This window comes from Molothrus aeneus, chromosome 27 (genome assembly GCF_037042795.1).
Source record: "Molothrus aeneus isolate 106 chromosome 27, BPBGC_Maene_1.0, whole genome shotgun sequence".
Classification (NCBI taxonomy): domain Eukaryota; kingdom Metazoa; phylum Chordata; class Aves; order Passeriformes; family Icteridae; genus Molothrus; species Molothrus aeneus.
Genome location: NC_089672.1, coordinates 5,459,653 through 5,478,821, shown reverse-complemented (window position 1 = coordinate 5,478,821; position 19,169 = coordinate 5,459,653). Strand labels below are relative to the sequence as shown.

Sequence of the window (19,169 nt, the reverse complement as noted above, 5' to 3'; positions counted from 1 at the left end):
AGGCACACAGAGCCTCAGAGACAACATTTCTTACAAAACACAAACATCTGTCCCCAGAAACGGCTTTTCTGCGCCAAAAAATCTACACGGAGGGTGAAGTGTAGCGGCTCTCCTGAGCGCAGGAAGGAGGGAGGACAAGAGGCATTTCCAACCCAGGATTTACTGATTCCCCCTGAAGCCAGCCCGGTGGCTTTACACCTCAGTGGCACTTTCCAGGCAGAAGGGCAGCACCTTCCTCCCTCAGCTTCTCCCAGCCTTGGCTTCCCTCTTCCCAAGAGAGGAAAAAAAAAAACCCCAAAAAACCCAAAAGAGCAACACACAGCTATAAATACAGGCTAGAAAGTTCTGCAGGGGCAGCACGGGGCTCCTAGTCTAGTCCAGGTTGGCCGTGTCCTCGTCTGTGAGACTCTGTCCGTTCAGGGCCGGGCCCTCGTAGTGGCCCTGGGATAAATCCTCAAACTCCTGGCTGGTGGTGGGGGAGATGAGGCCGGGGCTGCTGTCACAGGACTCCGTGCTCTGCTCCGAGGTAGCGATGGTGGTCGTGGTGCTCTTGGGGACGGGGTCGAAGTCGTCGTCGTCCTCCAGGATGGGGGACTCGTGGATGTCTGAGGGGGAGGAGGCAGGGGTTAGGGTTGTGCTGAGAGGGATTCCCTGGCTGGGATTGTGGCGGGGGTTAAAAGAACCCAACGAATGGCCAGGGTGTAAATTGGGGGTTGGTTGGAATTCTTGCAAGTTCCCCAGGATGGGGGACTCGTGGATGTCTGAGGAGCCAGGGGTTAGGGTTGTGGTGAGAGAGAGGGATTCCCTGCTTGAGCTTGCAGCTTGTAGGGGTGAAAAAAAACCCTACAGGGTGTAAATTGGGGATTGGTTGGAATTTCTTCCAAGTTCCAGCCCCCACTCTGGGATCCAGCCCCTGCTCCCTGCGTCCCAAGCCCACTCTTGCAAGTGGATTTAATGGCTTTAAGGAGCTTGCTGGGTTTTTGGGGAAGCAGCTACGGGCCAGCACGTGGACTTTTGATTCCTGAGGGATGCCTCAGTAACAGAGACTCTTCCCACAGGAGGAAAACTGAGCGTGGAGTGCCAGGACAAGGGGAATGGCTCCCCACTGCCAGAGGGCAGGGATGGATGGGATTTTGGGAAGGAATTCCTGGCTGGGAGGGTGGGCAGGCCCTGGCACAGGGTGCCCAGAGCAGCTGTGGCTGCCCCTGGATCCCTGGCAGTGCCCAGGGCCAGGCTGGACGGGGCTGGGAGCACCTGGGGCAGTGGGAGGTGTCCCTACCATGGCAGGGGTGGCACTGGGAGGGATTTAAGGTCCCTCCAGCCCAACCCATCCCATGACTCTGTAGATCTGGGTGTCAGGAATCACTCACTGCTGAAAGCCTCCGGGTACTGCTTTGCCAACTTCCCTTTGAGCGTCCTGGGGAGGAGAGAACAATCCCAGTCCGTGGGGAGCTCAGGGATCCGGAGCTGCCCCCCAGCTCCCTGGGCAATGCAAACAAATCCCGAGGGTGAGGGATTCCCACCCCAAACCCCCCGAACACCTCATGCCCAGCACATGGGGTGTTCCTGAACCCCCACATTTTGTGTTTTGTGACCACCCCGAGCAGCTCCCACGGCAGCAGAGCCCACCCAGAGCAGGATCATGGAAACCCAAAGCTCCGACCTCCACTCGATCACATCTTTTCCCTTCCCCAACAGATTTTCCTTCTCACAGCCCCCCAAATTCCAACCTGTACCCTGCTCTAACACCCTCCCCACCCCTCCCGGCATCCCCGGGCCCGTTCCCGCCCGGTTTCCCACCGGATCCTCCGGAAGATGCTGTCCAGGTCCTTCTTCATCTCCACCAGGGTCCTGGTGTGGTGCAGGAAGCGCTCGCTCATCTGCTGCATGCGCACGCTGGACAGGTTGTTGAAGTTGAGCAGCATCTCGTTGGTCTTCTCAAACCGATCCAACCTGCGCGGGGGAGGCACAGGGAGCTCGGTAAAGATCCCGGCAGGCTCCCGGTGCCGGTACCGGGTTTCTCACCGGCCGCTCCCCCCGGGACTCACATGTTCTTCTGGGCCAGGATGATGGCGTTGACGTCCTCGGCGTTGACCATGCCCAGCACCCTCCCGCAGAACACCTGCGAGGCCGAGGGCTCCATCGTGACCTGCGGGACCGCGGGGCGGCTCAGCCGGGGCACCGGAACCCCCCGCGCCGGTAACGGAGACCCTCCCCTTCCCCTCCGTGATACCGGGACCCCCTCCGCCCTGCCGTGCACCCAGTACTGGATACCCCGCCGCCGTGCCCCCTCCCGGGGCGGCCCCACACGCCGGTAACGGGGGGTCCCCTGGCCGTCCCCGGTAGCGCCGCCAGCCCCGGGTTCCCTCGGGGACCCGGCCAGGGCCTCTAGCGGTGTCCCCGGGGCCTCCCACCAGCACTGCCCGCGCACCTGCGGGAGCCCGTCCCGCCGCTTCACATGACGGGAGCGGCGGCGGTACCGGGGGCGGCACCGGCGGCCACTCCGCGCCGCTTCCGGGTGTGCGGTCACGTGGGGCGCGACCCCGCTGCGTCACCGCGCCGAGCCGGAAGTCCCGGAGAGCGGCCGGGCGAGAGGGTCGCGACCCCTGCGGGCATCACGGAGCCTCTCCGGTACCGGCGCCGAGCCCCCGGCGCTGCCGCCCGCCGCGCCGGGGCGGCCGCGCTGGTGGCGGTCCCTTTAAGGCGTCGGGGGCGCCGCGGGCGCGCGGCTGACGAGCGTGCTCCTCGCCCAATGGCGTCGCGCGGTGGGCGGGGACCGACCAATAGGAGCGGGGGGGCGGGGCCTGCACCCGCGCGTTCGCGGGCCAGGTGGGAGCGGCGGGGGGCGCGCGGCGGTCACGTGGGGCGGGCGGGGGGCGCGGGGCCGCCCCCCCCCCACGGTACCGGGCCGGGGCCGCGACCCCCCCCGATCCCACCGGACAGACCCCCCCCGTCCCACCGAGCCCCCGCCCCGCCAGGCCCCGTCCCTCCCCGGCGCTCCCCAGTCTCCGCTGTCCCGTTGCGCATCCCCCGCCCCCGGAGGGTCCCGCCGGTCTCCGGGTCGGTGCCGGTAAGAGCAGCCCCGATCCTCGCCTTCTCTCCCCGCTCCAGGTTGCTCCGCCGCCATGGCGTCCAGCGGGGAGGAACCGAGCAGCGGCTCCCCGGGCCGGGCGGGCACCGGCAGCGAGGCGGCGGCGGCGGCGGACGCGGCTCAGCTGGACACGGCGGAGGATTTCGAGGTGCTGGAAGAGGAAGGGGAGGAAGATGAGGATGACCTGAGCGAGCTGCCGCCGCTGGAGGACGTGGGCCGGCCGCCGGCGCCGCCGCGGGAGGACGCGCAGCCCCCGGTGCAGGGCGCGGGGGACGCGGCCGGGGACCCCGAGGAGTGGCTCGATGTTCTGGGTGAGAGCTGAGGCTGCTCCGCTCCGGGGCCTCTCGGGCTTTCCCTGGGCTACAGGAGCCGCACTAGGGTGGGGGCAGTCGGGTTTTCCCTCCCCAGCGGTCCCCATGTGCCCCCCGTTTCTCTGTGCCCAGGGAATGGTTTGCTCAAGAAGAAGACGCTGGTGCCGGGCCAGGGTGTGGAGAGCCGTCCCCAGAAGGGCCAGGATGTGACAATCCGCCTGAAGGCCACGCTGGAGGATGGCACCGTGGTGGAACAGGACCCGGCCCTCACCTTCACGCTGGGGGACTGTGATGTCCTGCAGGTGAGCACGGGCTGGAGGCTCACCTGGGAGCAGGACCGCACCTCAGGGGTCAGAGGAAGGGTAGGGCTCGGTGACATCCTGTTTGTGGGTCAAAGGGGCCTCTCTGCCCTTGCTCGTGCTCCCTCCCATGATGTTGGCCGAGTTAGAGGGGGTTTGGAGCCATCTGGTTTTGTGGAGGATGTTCCTGCCCGTGGTGGAACATCCAGGAGGTTGGCACTGGAGAACCCTTCCAGTCCCTTCCATGGTGCCATGTTGTCCCCTGCAGGCTCTGGACCTGTGTGTGCAGCTCCTGGAGATGGCTGAGACGGCTCTGATCGTGTCAGACGCCAAGTACTGCTACGGAGCCCAGGGCAGGTGAGCTGGCAGCCCCTCAGCTGGAGCAGGGTGGTCCCACACAGGGCTGGGGCAGCTGTCCCCTTCTCACCTGGTGACAGCCCATCTGTCCAGCCTCTGCTTCCTTGTCGGGGTCTCTGGCTGCTCACAGTGACCCCGAGAAAAGTTAGAAAGTCTCTTTTCCCAGCCCGGTGCTTGAGGAAGGAGTCAGGGCTCTTCATTTCTTGCTCTCAAGGTTGTTTGTTGTTCCTTATCTATAAAATTCTTTCTCCTGTCCTGCCGAGGTCCATTCAGCAGGACAGTTCCAGGCACTCTGCCTGCCCCAGGGCAGGGTTATGTGTTTATACTAAAAATTACGTGTACAATGTTTACAATTACTTCCCAATACCAATCACCTGTGTTAGACAGTGAGCTTCTACTCTAAACCAATCCAAAAGTGCCACCATCACAGCAGAAGATGGAGGCCAAGAAGAAGAAGGAGAAAGGCTGGACGTGCCCAGATCACTCCATCTTGCCCCCTGAACCCCCATTCTAAAAACCCCAAAATCTACTTTTTCACCTGGTGATAAATTCACTATCACTCTACTTAATTTGCCATGGCTTGCTGATCTTCATCTAGGGTTGGTAACTTGCTCCACAGGTCATAATCAAAACCACAGGGGCATCTTGGGCTCTGTGCCAGGTCTCTGAGCCCCCTGGCAGGGGTCATGGCTGCTCAGGACAGCCAGAGGGATGTCCTGGCTCCTGACACCTCCTCGCTTGCCACGAGCAGCGTGTCCTATCTCGAGTGCAAAGATCCACATCACCAGGGATTTCTGAGCTTGGATTTCACGGTGCCGAACCCTCAGAGCAGCACCTGAGGGGTGGCAATGGTGGCATGGCTTTGTGCAGGAGCCCTGATGTGCCCCCCAATGCGCCCCTCACGCTGGAGGTGGAGCTGCTGGCGGCTCGGGATGCGCCAGACCTGGAGCTGCTCAGCGGGAAGGAGAAGATCCAGCTGGCCAACCGCAAACGGGAGCGCGGCAACTTCTTCTACCAGCAGGCAGACTACGTGCTGGCCATCAACTCCTACGACATCGCCCTCAGGATCCTGGGCTCCAGCTCCAAAGGTACCTGTCCCCACCCACAGAGGGTCCCCTGGGCTCCGGGCCCTGCTGTGACCTGCCCTCGGCGGGTGTGCAGTGGATTTCAGCCCGGACGAGGAGGCCGAGCTGCTGGACGTGAAGGTGAAGTGTCTCAACAACCTGGCGGCCTCGCAGCTCAAGTTGGACCATTTCAAGGCAGCTCTCAAGTCCTGTAACCTGGTGCTGGAGCACCAGCCAGGGAACATCAAGGCTCTCTTCCGAAAGGGGAAGGTGAGGAGGGGCCCCTTCTCTGCGGTGTGGCAGGGGGTGAGGGGCAGACCTCAGCCCTGCTCCATCCCCGTGTCACCCTGCAGGTGCTGGCTCAGCAGGGAGAGTACAGAGAGGCCATTCCCATCCTGAAGGCAGCCTTAAAGCTGGAGCCTTCAAACAAGGTAGGCTGGAGGTGTGTGCTGCCCGCGATCCCCCTGGGCTGGGGGTCTCCTGGGTGCTTCTTCTCTCTTGTCCCTGTCCCTTCAAACCTCAGTGTTGCCCCTGGGGGGCTGAGACTCCCTGGAGCTGTCCCCAGCTCCGTGGAGGGAGGCTGGGAAGAGCCCCCAGAGCCTGGGGAATGATGCCCCACGTGGAGAGTGGCTGGGCTGCTCTCCAGCCTTATCTCCATGCTGTGAGGTTCCCTGGTGACCTTTGGTCCTGATGGTGACAGGACTCCCTGCCAGCCCATCCATACTCCAGCCATGCTGTGGGGAGGGTCCAGGTTCCCCAGGTGGCTGGGGCAGTTTGTGCTGTGGCTGGGGGAAGTGGGGCAGACCTGAGTCCCCACAAACTCGCTGGGCAGCCCCAGGAGTGAATCACCGGGTGCTGGGAGCAGCCAGACCTCGGTCCAGCGCCCGGGCAGGGCGAGCTCTGGGTCAGGAATTTCCTGTCAGTTAATGATCAGCTGCAGGACTGGAGCCTCGGGAGAAATCAAAAACCAGTGCCAGGAAATGACCCCAGCAGGAGCGAGACTGGGAGGAGACAGGGAGGTGTTGCCTGCGCAGGGTCGTCCTGGGGGTCTTGGCCCTCCAGATGGGCTTTAGTCCTTGTCTGCATCTGGTGTGTCCGTTTCTTACATGGGGCTTTCACCAGACCACCAGGATCTGTGCCATGATCCAGTCCCTGAAGGTCACGGGTGAGGTGTGGCACAAGCAGGTGCCTGGTGGCCCCACAGCACCTTCAGAGGTGGTCTGAGCTCCCTTGAGAGGGTGAGCAGGGCCCCAAACCCTTTCTTTCCCATCAAGGTCAGGGTGGAGAGGGAGCAGCCCAGGGAACCATTCCCCTGGCACGTCCCTGGGCAGGGCGGCTGCTCCCCAGCAGTTCCGATGGAGCTTTTAATTGGAGAGGGCTGGAAAATCCGAATGCCCGGCAGTGACGTGTCCAGCGAAACCACAAGAACAGCAAATTACTGCCCTCCCCAGCTGCTGCCCGGGCTCCAGTGGCAGCGTGGGTGACTCAGGGGCCACGGCTACCAGTGCTGAAAACACTCCAGAAATGCTGGGCTCCACCTGCCTCCCGCCAGGCTGTCACACACATCCCTCCTCTGAGCCCTCTGGGATGCTGAGGGTTGTCTGACACTGATGTGACAGCCCTGGTGAGCTCTGAGCAGGAGCGTTCTCTCCTCCAGACATCCAAATTTTCGTGTTGGAGGCAGATTTCCCCAGCTGGCAGAGCTGTGTTCTGGGGATGTGTCCCCCAGCAGAGGGCACAGCGTGGCTGTGCCACCAGGGCCACCACAACGTCCTCCTGCCACCTTGCCCTGCTCAGCTCCCTGGTGCTTCCTGCTGCTTTTGGGGAGCCTGTGGGCCCCACGCAGGGCTCAGAGCCTTTTCCTGCCCTGGCAGGGCAGGTGTGGACACGCTGTGGGTCTTGCTGCAATCCCACTTGACACCAGGCTGAGTTTTGAGCCCGCTTTCCCAGCCTGCTTCCAGACAGAAAGTGGGAGAGCTGGTGCACGTCTGTCCTCAAGGCAGGCACTTTCCTGTCTCGATTAAAGGATAAAATCCCTTTGCTGGTGTCTGGCATCAGCCCTGGGCTCTGCTCCTTGCTGCCAGGCAGGGAGTGGCTTGAGCAGCCGAGAAGGACAGAGGGGCATTGGACCCACAGAGTGTCCCCTGGTGCGGCCCCATGGCGCTGGGATGTGGGGCAGGATGAGGCCTCGTCACCCCCTCAGCTGTTGTGCACATCCCAGGGGCGGTGGAACGTGCTGTGGGTGGCAGGTCCCCTCCCTGGCAGGCGGGGAGGGTGCAGGGCTGATGAGAGCACGCTGTCCTCCCCAGACCATCCACGCTGAGCTCTCCAAGCTGGTGAAGAAGCACGCGGACCAGAGGAACGTGGAGACGGAGATGTACAGGAAGATGCTCGGGAATCCCAGCACCGCCAGCACCCCCAGGAAGTGCAAAGACAAACTGCCCTGGGTAAGGCCTCTGGGGGGGCTGGGGATCCACAGGGGCTGTGTCAGCGTCCCCAGGTCCCCCAGGAGGGACACAGCCCCGCTCCCGAGCAGGATGTGGTCGGGCAGTGTCAGGATCCCGCTGGGAGCAGGGGGCCGTGCTCCGGGAGCCGTGCCCAGAACACATCCCAGATAACAGCCTGTGCCCTGGCAGTGTCTGGCTGTGGATCACAGCCATGCCAGCTGCACGCTCCGGACTTTGCTCCCGTTGGGAAGCGCTGTCAGCTGGCGGCACACGCTGTCCCACACGGCGCTGCCTTTTTGGGATGCCCTGTCCAGCAGGCAGGGCAGGCGGGGTGGCACGTGTCCCCTGCCATGGGCACAGCCCCTGACGTGTCCCCCCGTGCTCTGCCCCGCAGTCCATCCCCTGGAAGTGGCTCTTTGGCGCGACAGCCATCGCGCTCGGCGGCGTGGCCTTGTCCGTGGTCATCGCCGCCAGGAACTGAGGGTGGCACCGGGGTGGCCCCTGGGCACGGGACCCGCGCCAGCTCCTGGCTCTCTCTGCCGAGGGGCTGCCCCGAGGCTCTGCCACCCCCTCCCGCGGGCTCGCAGCTCCACGGATGCTTTCTGTGCCGGAGGTGCCGGATCTCCCTCCCGACGTTCCCCTCATCCCTCCTGGCACGGGCGGGCGCCACCCACGGGGTGGGCAGGGGGCTGCTGGCAGAGCAGGGACCCCCGGGCAGCCTCCTGGCAATCAGGGGCTCAGCCCCCAGCCCTGAGGGTGTCGGGGGCAGCAGGAGCTGCCTCTCACGGGTGCGTCCTGGCCGTGCACATCCCTGCTGCGGGGACAGGATGGGCAGGGGGTGGCACGGAGAAGGAAGCCGTGGGAAGCGATGTGGATGTGCCCAGGGGGAAATGCAGCGACATTCCCTGATTCCTGGGGGCTGCCAGGGACTCAGCCCTCCTGGAGGTACCCGCTGCCCTCCTCTGCACATCCCTGGAGCGTGCAATGTCCAAAGGAAGCCAAAGAAACCCCGCGGTGGGAGGGATGGAGGAGGGGAGCGCTGCAAACCCCCTGTCCAGGCTGTCTTCCCGTGGGTCCGAGCCCATCGGGGGTCCCTCCCTGCCCTGCAGCCCCCCCAGCGCCTGCCCAGCCTCAGCTCTGCTCATGGGGGGGTTGTAGCACTGTCCTTGCGCCCCAAACTGACTGTGAACTTCCCAAATAAAGGACAATTCCTTCACATTCTGGCCTGTTTATTGCCACACATGGGGACACGTGGAGTCTGCAGGGGGGGCGATGCTCGGGGGGAGCCTGGCGCACCGAAATCAGCCCTGGAGGAAGCCTGGAACCTTCGGGCTCTACCTGGGGGTCAGGGGGTCCGTGCTGGGGTGCTCATGACTGGGGAGGTCTGCAGGGTTGGGGGGTTCATTCCTGGGGAAATCACACCTGGGGGAGTACAGGGGGTGCCCACCATGGAGTGTCATGCCCAGGGGGGTCCGGAGGGTTCATGCCTGGGGGGCTCCCACCTGGGAATTTCATGCCCGGGGGGTCCAGAGGGTTCATGCCTTGAGGGGCTCATGCCCGGGGAGTTGATGCCAAGGGGTTGCAGGGAGTTCAGCCCGGAGGGTTAAATGCCCGGGGTGGGTCAGGGGTTCATTCCCGGGGGTTCATTCCCGGGGGTTCCCCCCCGCCCCCTCCCCACGCTCCCGCAGCGCTCCCCGGCTGCACCAGACCACCCTCCCCAGCATGCCCCGCGCCCTTATTTACATATCCCCGCCTCCTCCTCCCTACGGCCCAATCCGGCGCGGCGCCCGGAATCACCCAGCCAATCGGCGCGCCCGCTGCCCACCTCCTCGCCCCAGCAACAGGCGCCCCGCGTGGGCGTGGCCGGCGGAGCGGCGCATCATGAATAATTCATAAGGAGGGGCGTGTCGCCGGCGGGCGGCCCCGGCGGCCCAGGCGCGGAGGGGGAGACGGTCCCAAGATGGCGGCGCTGCAGGCGGAGCGCGGGTACGGGCTGTCCTGCGGCCGCCTCGGCCGCGGCACCCGCGTCTCCGTCTTCCACGTCAAGCTCACGGAGAGCGCCCTACGCGCCTTCGAGAGCTACCAGGCCTGTAAGGTACGGGGCTGGCGGGCGTGGGGCGGCGGGCACGGCCCCGCCGAGGGCGAGCGGGCGGCCGCCACGAGGCCCCCGCACGGAGCCCTGCGGGCGGCACCGGCGGGGATGTGAGGGGAGGTGAGAGGGGGGAGCTCCTCGTGGCGTGGGTGTGTGGCCCGGGGCGGGGGGACTCCCTGCTGGGGGGCTGAGGGGGTGCGGAGGCTCCCGCCCCCCCCCGTCCGTGAGTGACCGGGGAACCGGGAATGGGGGGGGGGGGGGGCGATCCTGGTGCCAGGTGCCTGCGGGACACCGGAGGGGACCCGCGGTGCCCCTCCCGGTAACGCCCCGGAGCACCCCGGTGTGTTCCTCATGCCCGGCAGTGTTTGCGGGGTCCCTCTGGGCCCCCCGGTGAGTGACCGGGGAGGGGTCGCGATCCTCCGCCAAGTGCCCGCGGGGCACCGGGAGCTGTCGGTGCCTCCCCTTCCCCGCCGCGGTGATTGCTGGGGGCACCCCCGTGTGCCACCGCCCCGGTGGGTGAGCGGGGACCCCCGGTGTGTCCCCCACTCCCGGGTGGGTGACAGGGGCCCCGCGGTCCCGGTGCGGGGGTGGGCGCTCGGTGCCCCCCCGGGAGGTGACGAGAAGCTGCCGTCAGTCCCCGTGAGTGTCTGGGGAAGGGGCCAGGGACGTCGGTGCCCCCCCCGTTTCCCCGGTGAACGTGACGTGGGTTTGCAAAGCCGGGGCGGGGGGGGGCGGCGGGTCCATCCCCGGTGCTGCCATCCCGGACTGGGGGGGTGCCTCCATCGCTGTGCCCTCCCCGGTGCTCCCGGTTGTTCATCCCCCGCCGGCTCGGTGCTCCCCTCCCGGGAGCGGGGGGGAGGCACGTTCAGGCTGTATTTTGAAATTTCCAGATTGTCTTTTCCGTGCCGTTTCCTTGAAATGCATCCAGAGAGCTTATTAGTCGTGTAAATAGAGAATAATGGCAAAGCTCGGCAGCTGGTGTTGGGATGGACCGGAGAGGGGTTCAAAACTGTCATTTTTTAGTGTAATTTTATTTTTATTGTATTTTTTCTTTCCGCCTCTGATCCTGCGACGAGCATTTCTGTCTCCTCACCTTGCTGGGGGAAGCTGGGAGCCTAAACCCGTTTGTCATTAGGAGCGTCCTGCCTGCCAGCTTCTGTAGGATAAACCATATGTTGTCACAACACTATTTTTAATTTAGGGTGTTGGTTACATCACATCACTGAATTGGGCAATCTCTGTATGAGGACGAAGGTAATGACTGTACCAGGGTTTATCAACTTATATTTTAATGAGTGTTTATCAGCATTATGAGAAGTCAGGAGGAATAAGTGACTTGGGTAGACTGAATTATTAGCTTTTTTTCTCTGAAAAATGAAACAAATGATTCTTTCCTATATATTGGGAAAGCCTTTTATTTTGGGGGAGGGAGAGTAGGAAGACTACAGGCAGCTGCGTTAAATATTTTGGGAAGCTATTCCGAGTCCATGTCACACATGAATAGTGGTGTTTATTTTCTAAATGAAGTCTGGGCTCAGGATTGTTTGGTGGCCAACGGCCACTAATGAACTTTGCTTCCTTCACCGCCACCCAAAAGAGAAATAGTCAGAGGCTCCTGGTGATTAACTGGGCAGGAAGGGATAAGGGCAGAAGAGCTGCTTGTTTGTGTAGTGAACAACGCAACAATTAGTGGGCTATTAAACACATATGCTCATTCTGCACGGGTTCTATAAACAGTTTCCCCAGCTTGGTGGAGGTCTGGGCTTCCTCGGCAGCTCCGGGCCCAGCCCTGCCAGGAGCCACCCCCAGCACACCTTTGCAGCTTCTGTCTGTCCGGTCCAGCTCCGCTTTCATTTTGGGCTGCAGTGGCTCAATGGAAAAAATTTGCTCAGGCTCCTTGTGCCGGGTTTGGTTTGAAACGTGGTGGAACTGACGGCAGCGTTGTGTAATATGGATAATGGCCTGGAATCCAATCCTGCTCTTTGTGTTACCTGGAGCCCAGCGTGTGCAGTCTGACCTGTTTGGGGCACCGGGGGAGCACGTCCGTGCCATTCCTGCGACAAGGCTCTGTCCCTCTGCCAGCACGGGCAGGGAAATGTCTTCAGTTCCTTGCTTGAGTTTGTTCTTGGGCTAATAATAATGTATTGGGATTACATAATCCAAAAATGATCACCCAGCCGGGCGAGCTGCCATTTGTTTGGAGTGTCCCTGGTGCCAGAGCAGTTGCAGGCTTGGTGTGGAGCTGCACCATGTGTGGATCAGGCAGCAGGGCTGTGGAGAAACAGATATTTGTCTTGTTGGGCCTCTGCTGAGCTGTGCTCTTGCGCTTCTGCTGAGTTGTCTGCGTCCTAGGGAAGAAAATGGTCAGGGATCCAAGTTCTGGAGAGGGTTTGGAGCAGCCTGGTCTAGTGGAAGGTGTCCCTGCCCATGGAAGGCGTTGAAACAGGTTGAGCTGTAAGGTCCCCCCCAGCCCAAACCATTCTGTGGTTCTGAGATACTGATCCCCAACTCTTGTGTCAAGTACAGAGGATGAGGAGCTCCAGCTCACAGGGCTGCTGGCTTCTGATCCTGGGAAGGGTTTCTTTGGTAGCTCACCTGAAAGAAATAGGAGCCTTAAAAAGAGAATTAGCACTGGCTTCACAGGGGACACAGTGAGATGTCACCCAGCTGCTCCTTGTGAAACTTGCTGCCCCTGAAACTGTTTCCCTACAGTTGTGAAACTGAGAGCTCTGAGCTCAGAGGGCTGAGCAGTGGGAAGTGTGTCCCAAGTTGGTTTGTCCACCGATGAAACGAAGCCAGGCTGGTGTGCTCACCTAAAACAGCTCTGGGTTCTCCAGGGAGTGTAATTGTAGAGCAGCCTGCAGTTTGCTGCCTTCCTTTTGGGGGTGTGTGCGTGGTTAGGCATTGCCACTCCCCCCAAAAAGGCAGGGCATGGCCAAGGCCAGCTTGGATGGGGCTTGGAGCAGCCTGGTCTGGTGGGAAGTGTTCCTGCCCATGGCAAGGGGGTGGAGCTGGGTGGTCTTCAAGGTCCTTCTGACCCAAACCTTTCTGGGATCAGGTGATTCTGTGACTTTTCCCATCACTTCTCGTGTGGCCCCAACTTTGTTCCTGCCCCTGTCAAGGTAGAAGGGAGCTCCTCACACCTGTGCCTTGCTTTCCTCTCTCATTCCTGTCCTCAGTGAGGAGATATTTTACCATCCTCACCTTATTCCCTTAGTTATCATTCATCCTTTATTTTCAACATCTGTATTTTTAGCAGCATCCTGGGTAAGTCCCATCTTCCTGCCTGATTCAGGTGCCACATGGCAGACCTGAGTGTCCCTTGGCAGTGGCTCTGTCTCCCGTGCAGTGAAGGTGCTGATGGCTCACAGGCAGTGTCAGGGCTGTTCCTGGAACCCTCACCTGGGAATTTCCTGACTTCCACGTGTTTCTGTAAACCTCTCTCTGCGGTTGAGGGGTGGTTCTTTGATTCCAGGCAGTGTGATGCAGTCACACACCTTTCCCTGTCATTTTGTGTTGGCCTGACAATGGCTGAACTCTGCTCCTGGTCCTGGTGGTTTTAGGAGGGTTTAAAGAAGGTTGTAGCATCCTTTGGTGATGGATGCTACATCCTGCTCCCCTTGTCCCTCTCTGCCCCTTCTACCCCAGAGCGTTTTGAGCTGCAGCCACCGCTTGATTCACTGGTGAACTTTGGCAGATGCACAAATATTTATTGGGGACTAAGCTGAGATAACCAAAGCACGTTGTCCCTGTGCTCACCCAGCTGAATTTTGGGACTGTGGTCTGATGGATGTGGCTCCCCAAATCACCTTCCCCGTGCTGCCCTAAAACCAGCCGTGACAGAAACCCTTGGAAATGAGGGTTAGCCCGACCCCTTGGAGTTGCTATTTATTGAAATAACTTTCCAGCCTTGGCTTTTGGAGCAGGTTGTGGAGATTCCTTCATCTTGCTGTGTTCAAAGCACGAAACACAAAATGAAGGCTGTGCTGTCATTACAGGGTCTTTAGGGTAATGCGTATTCATGCTGACTTGAGAATTGAAAGCTGCTTGCAGGTGTCAGGAGGAGAAGAACAATCCGCCTTTCCAATCAAAATTCATTGAATTATCTCAGAGCTTTTTGCATCATTCCTCCTTCCCTGTAACCTGTTTTTTCCTGTCCTATTAATTCACTGATGCCGTAGTCCGTCAAAATTGAGGCTCTTACGACATCGGGAGCATGAGTCGGTGACATGACTGAGTGAATCACGGCGGGCTGGAGAGGAAGCTCGCGGCACACGCACGGCTCATCAGCAGAAATGGGACAGGATCTGCAGAACACCCTGAGCTGCTCGACTCCTGCCCAGTGTTCTTCACGTTGACCTGAATGTGGCACCTCCCATTGCAGGCGGGGGGACAAAGAGACACTGAACATCGTGCACGAGGAATGTTTTGGCCCGTGGCAGTTTCCTTTCAATTATTTAGGGAAGCTTTTTCTCTCAGCCGTATAGCATTTGGATCTGCTCAAATTATAGATTCATCTCTATAGTTTTCAAACGGCATTGGAAGGAATTGTCTGTAATTTACATCTAAAGTGACGTACAGTTGCTATGGGATTTGGTGGCAAATTATAAACCCATTATGCTTTTTTTTTTTTTTTTTATACTGGTGGTAGCAGACTAAAGAACTGGGTCTAATTGGTGATGTGCCAAAGGAAAATAGAAAGTTTGTGACAGAATCCTTGTGACTGATGGGGCTTGCTTTTTTTTTAAATCAAATGTGATCTTCTTTGTATCAGCAAAACATACCCTACCATTAATTGGAGAGGTTGAATTTGAATTAATAATTTTTGCTCTCTGGCAAGACAGGGGAAAGCAAGCTAGAAGATTAACCCTTTATGTTATTTATATGGGGCTAGGTTTTTTCAGTTCAAGGGGGATATTTCATCAGTTGTATCAATGGCAGCTGGTTGTGGTGATTGTGTTCCTTACCTAGTGAAATTAAACTCTTTTTCAGCATATTCTGATTTCTTACTCCACTTAAACAGCAGAAAGAAAAGCTTTATAATACCTTTTTAATTTCCAGCTGAAGCAGAGAAGTCTCTCCAGAACAATGTGTCTCCCAAGGGCCCTGGAGTGGCTGCTGCTGGTCAGCTCAGAGCCATCCTCCAGCACCAGGGCTTTTCTGGGCCCGTGGGAAGCGCTCTGTCCTGCGGTGTTGGTTTTTGTCCCGGTGCAGCTTGGCACAGGGCTGGTGCCTGTTGAAGCAGTTCCCTTGCGTGGAGCTGGGGCAGCAGCAGCAGCGCCTTTATCGCTGCCCAGGGAGGGAGGGAGGGAGGGAGGGGAGCTTTTGTCGGAGGGAGCATTTGAGGTCTCCTTGGTAAATGGCCGTGTTATCTCCCGAACGATTTGCACGTTTCAGACCATTTAAACTCTGCCTGTAACTTGTAAGCAGAAACTTGTGAAGCGTCTCCAAATCCCTGGTGTTTGTACATGTTGAAAAATGGGAAGGGACAGACTGCATGCGTCACTCCCGCACTAATTTGTGCCAGCTAATCCATGGGAGAAGAATACATTTTGGCTGACTTAGTGGTTTTGCTGCTAATGCACAGGAGAATGCGTTTGAATGGATGGAGTGGCTGCCCGGGTTTAGGTAGGCTTTGGAGGGATACCCTGTACCTGGGATCCTGTGCTGGGCACCCTCATTTGGGATCACAGTCACGTCATAGCCTGGGCTTGTTTGGATTTTTGGGGAAGGAGAAGTTGGGAGGGAGGTGGAAGCTCACTCAGCATCACAACGTCGGGAAGGCTGGGATAGAGTTACCTCTGAATAATTAAGGTTAATGCTGTTTCTGGAGGAGCCATTATCTGCAGTGAACTTAATGCTCATGAAAAGACACGCTGATAACCTGAACTGTGCTAATATTTCATCCAGGGTGGATACACAGGAGGCATCACCAAAACTGGGCTTTGGTGTTCAACGTGCCTTAGCTTGACCTAGATGAATTACCCAGGAAAGGAGGTTGGATTTGCTGATAAGAGTTTTCTGGAGTAGCTCATGTGTTGCTTAGAAACATCCCATGTACATATGGCAACTTTTGTACAGCCTGGTAATCTGGAATTGCCTTCTGGCTGGGGATTTTGGTGGGTTTTGGGTTTTTTTCAAGCGTTTATATATTAAAGAGCATGCTAAACCCCTAGCTTGCTGAGTGCTGTGTGTATCCCTGCTGCACTGGGAGAGCAGACTTCCCAAAATCCAATCCTTTTTGCATTACAGTCTAGAAAAAACACAGCTCCGTGCACTTGGTCTCTCCTTTCTTTACATTGGACTAGTGCCTTTTTCTAATTTAAAGAAACCAGCATTTGTTAAACTCAAAAAGAGGTCAGCACTGGTGAGCAGGGCTTGACTGAGCTGCCCACCTCCACCCACCTGGAGTCTTCCCTGGTCTGGTCCAGGGTTAACCCTCTGCTCTCCCTCTGTGCAGGCTTTTATGCAGGAGAGAACACTTGAGTGCAAATTTTTGTGGAAAGCTGAGATATTTCTCCTCTTGGGCTCCATTCTGTGCTGTGGGGTTTAATGGTAGACACAGACCTTGTCCTTGAGGTTGGTGTCCACACGTGATGCAGTTCAGCAGGTACCACGAAACTTCCCGAGAGCAACCAGTTACCTAAATCTCTGTAGTATTTAGATTTCATCAGCACAAACATCCTCTTGGCTACTTGGCTCTGTATTTTGAGCATCTATGAGTTCAGCCATGCTTTGGTAAGAGCAGCCATGTGGCAGCTGGGGCAGGTTCATGTGATGGGATCAGTGATGGGGAGACAGGAACAGGTCTGGAGGAACCTGGGGCTGCCCCAGCCCTGGAAGTGTCCCAGGCCAGCTTGGAGCCACCTGGGATGGTGGAAGGTGTCCTTGCTCATGGCATGGGGGGGAATAAACTGAGTTTAGTGGTCTTTCCAACCCAAACCATTCTGGGATTCTGTAGGACAGTTTAAGCTGATCGTTGTTACTTAGCAAGAGCAGATGTGTGTTACTTAAAATCCCAACAAAAATCCCAGCAGGACGGAAGAAACTCCGGCTCAATCCATATCACTGTGCCCACAGGATCCATATTTTCTACAACCGAGGTGGAAGAACTAATTTAATCTTCCTTCTATATTCCTCCCCACTGAGGCCCGTTCTGCGATGGGCTGCAATCAGTGTGTTATGTGCCAGTTGTGGTTATTTGAATCATATTTCCACATTTCAGTGTCTAGACTTTATGTTTGTGTGAGTTTTGTTGTACCTTTCCAGCTCCGGCGCTGATTTCAGTTGGTTTTGGCTCCTGGTTTCTATGAGAAAATCAAATGGGCTGTGTTTCTGCCTTCCCCAGTCCCCAGAAAAGAAGGCAACAAGGGAATGGGTAGAACTTGGTTTTATAAGCTCCTTTGCCACCATTTTCCTGTCTTTTGAGAAAATCTGTGTGTGGATGGGTTCTGCCATTTGGTGACCAGCAGGTGAGAGCGAGGACAAACCACTGATGGCTGCAGATAAATAAATCCCTGCCTGCTTCTTGCACTGAGAGAAACCTGCTGTGAAAAAAGGGATGAGCTTGATGCAGACCAGCAAGGCTGGGGAAGAAAGTGACTGTGCAGACGTTTTTAGTAAAAAACAACTTTATAATCCACAGAAGGAGAGCATTTATTGAAAATTAAGCAGGTTTTTAATTGCCTGTGTGCACTGGGCTTCGTTTTTTGCCAGCACTGGTGGATATTGGGGATGATGGATGTGGCTGTGTTTGTTTAGTGAATAGGAGGGTTGGTCTGTTTGTGATGCTCAGAGAAGTTGATAATGGCAGCAGACCTGGATAACATGGACCTCACTGTGACCAGGAGGTAGGACTGGCTTCAGAATCGTTCACAGTAATACTGACTTGTGCAGAAAACAGTGTGGAACCTGAGCCAAGGCTCTTTTCTGTGCTCCTGGTATATAATAAAGTGTGTTATGGCTAAATCAGGGAAAGGAAATAATGTTCCCAACTCCTTGTTAACCTGTAAAGCTTGCTGCCATCAAATGTGAAAGGCTTAAGTGCAGCTGAACAGCAAGAAAAATGAGAATTTTTCACAGGGGATGCAGAGAATAAAAGCAGCGGTTCCGAGTTCTCCCTGCACTTTGGGCTCCCCCTGCTCCCCCGGTGTTTGAGGTGCCCCAGGGTGCTGCCAGAGCCGTGGCTTCACCTCTTCCAGGGAGCTGAGCGCTGTCAATTCTTCCATTCCTTCCCCATCCAGGATTCAGTGGATGCTTTTTGGAGCCCGGCATGGGCGGAGTAGCGAGGAAGCAAATTTTTCCACCCTGCCTGAGCTTGGGCAAGCGGAAATTGAGCCTTGGAAGCCTTATAAGGCCAGCGAGCCGGCTCTGGCTGGGCTCACCTTGCCACCAGGATGCTGGGGAAGGGAGCAGCCCTCGCTCCCAGGGAGAGTTTCAGAGCCTTTGAAGTGCTCCCTGTGCGTCTGCCACTTGCCAGAGGGACGGTGTGGCCGCCCTGATTAGGTGACAGCAGCTCATTAACTCCCTGACTTTTGTGGGGCTCCGGCAGCCGGCCCCAAACGGAGGCGGAAATTCGTGATTCAGAGCGAAACTGCTGTAAAATGACGGAGCTGGGAAGGTCGGAGCCTCTGTCACAGGGTGGCTCGGTTTCCTCCAGCAGCGTCTCGGGCAGATCCTGCTGACTGCAGGCAGCGCTGAGCAGGACTTTGCTCTGAAACCAAAGTTCCTGTGGCGTTAAAATAGATTTTTGAAAAGCCTGGCAGCACCTGTTCCCCCTGCCAGGGATGTGCAGCCCTCAGAGCTGCCGGAGCCCCAATGGTGACCTCTGCTTCTGCTTCTCGCAGAATTAAGAGCAACTTCTGCTCCCATAAATAGTCCCTTAAGAAGTGCGTAGGAGCTCTGTGACCAATTTCTTTTGAAAAGTGCTCTCAGTGACACCCGTGGCTGTGACCTTGCTCGCCGTTCCCACCCCGTGTCCTTGCAGGGCAGCTGTGTTTTGATGGCAGCCTGGTGGTCCTGGCCACGAGCTCTGCTTCTTTCTCTCATTTAATCTACACTGAAAAGAACCTTTGGTTATCTGAGTGTTTGGTGGGAAGCTGCTGCTGCTGCTTGTCCTGCTGCAAATCCCAAATGCTCCCTGCCTCGTTCAGGTCTTCATTCCCTAATGCCACTGAGGTGGCTAAGCATCCTAAAGCTCCCGTGTTCCTGACACATGTCACAGCTGCCAATCCTTGTTTTTATTCCAGAAATAAAGGGTGGTTTTCCAGAGGAGCATTGCCACAAACCAGTTCTCCCAGTCTGGAGTCCTGGAGCTGGTGGAGAGTCCCAGAACACCCAGCTCTGCTCAGGAAGCGGCTTCGTGTTTAATCTTTGCAAATGTGGAAATGGGAAGAGAGAGGCAGTAATGGATAAAGTAAAACATATTTAACCTTTAGGGATGTAAATGGGATATCTTGGATGTGTTTGGAACGGGCGCTGGGGTTGACGTGGAACGTGGTGGTGATTA

General features: G+C 57.8%; 3 protein-coding genes across 5 annotated transcripts in view; 2 read left to right on the top strand and 1 right to left on the bottom strand.

Annotated features, from left to right (window-relative positions):
* Positions 1-144: 144 nt before the first annotated feature.
* Positions 145-3,196, bottom strand: KXD1 (KxDL motif containing 1). Of its 2 annotated transcripts, none has more exons than XM_066566368.1 (5): positions 3,094-3,196; positions 2,049-2,149; positions 1,801-1,953; positions 1,371-1,417; positions 145-605 (listed from the first exon to the last, which is right to left on the bottom strand). In XM_066566368.1, exons 2-5 carry the CDS (start codon positions 2,141-2,143, stop codon positions 373-375), a joined length of 528 nt encoding a protein of 175 aa, XP_066422465.1. In that variant the 5' UTR covers positions 2,144-2,149; positions 3,094-3,196; the 3' UTR covers positions 145-372. The 2 variants fall into 2 exon arrangements, with proteins under 2 accessions (XP_066422465.1, XP_066422464.1); XM_066566367.1 differs by lacking the exon at positions 3,094-3,196 and adding an exon at positions 2,432-2,531.
* On the top strand, positions 2,565-8,785 carry FKBP8 (FKBP prolyl isomerase 8). Of its 2 annotated transcripts, none has more exons than XM_066566365.1 (9): positions 2,565-2,631; positions 3,112-3,402; positions 3,535-3,704; positions 3,970-4,058; positions 4,929-5,146; positions 5,220-5,392; positions 5,476-5,553; positions 7,432-7,569; positions 7,964-8,785. In XM_066566365.1, the coding sequence occupies exons 2-9, from the start codon at positions 3,126-3,128 to the stop codon at positions 8,048-8,050; spliced, it is 1,230 nt and encodes a 409-aa protein (XP_066422462.1). In that variant the 5' UTR covers positions 2,565-2,631; positions 3,112-3,125; the 3' UTR covers positions 8,051-8,785. The 2 variants fall into 2 exon arrangements, with proteins under 2 accessions (XP_066422462.1, XP_066422463.1); XM_066566366.1 differs by lacking the exon at positions 2,565-2,631 and adding an exon at positions 2,813-2,829.
* Positions 8,786-9,527: 742 nt separating this feature from the next.
* ELL (elongation factor for RNA polymerase II) overlaps positions 9,528-19,169 on the top strand; it is a 50,073-nt gene continuing 40,431 nt past the window's right edge. Inside the window, exon 1 of the mRNA XM_066566280.1 lies at positions 9,528-9,664. Within this exon, the coding sequence (XP_066422377.1) occupies positions 9,530-9,664 (135 nt within the window). The 5' untranslated portion in view covers positions 9,528-9,529. The remainder of the gene's footprint in view (positions 9,665-19,169) is intronic.

What these genes read in the sequence shown, in the direction of transcription:
- FKBP8 (XM_066566365.1), top strand. Translation starts at nt 3,126, where the DNA reads ATGGCGTCCAGCGGGGAGGAACCGAGCAGCGGCTCCCCGGGCCGGGCG. An exon ending in GGGACTGTGATGTCCTGCAG is followed by an intron (nt 3,705 to 3,969) that starts GTGAGCACGGGC and finishes TGTCCCCTGCAG; the next exon opens with GCTCTGGACCTGTGTGTGCA. An exon ending in CCTGGGCTCCAGCTCCAAAG is followed by an intron (nt 5,147 to 5,219) that starts GTACCTGTCCCC and finishes GCGGGTGTGCAG; the next exon opens with TGGATTTCAGCCCGGACGAG.
- KXD1 (XM_066566368.1), bottom strand. Translation starts at nt 2,143, where the DNA reads ATGGAGCCCTCGGCCTCGCAGGTGTTCTGCGGGAGGGTGCTGGGCATG. An exon ending in ATCCTGGCCCAGAAGAACAT is followed by an intron (nt 1,954 to 2,048) that starts GTGAGTCCCGGG and finishes TCCCCCGCGCAG; the next exon opens with GTTGGATCGGTTTGAGAAGA. An exon ending in AGCATCTTCCGGAGGATCCG is followed by an intron (nt 1,418 to 1,800) that starts GTGGGAAACCGG and finishes TCTCCTCCCCAG; the next exon opens with GACGCTCAAAGGGAAGTTGG.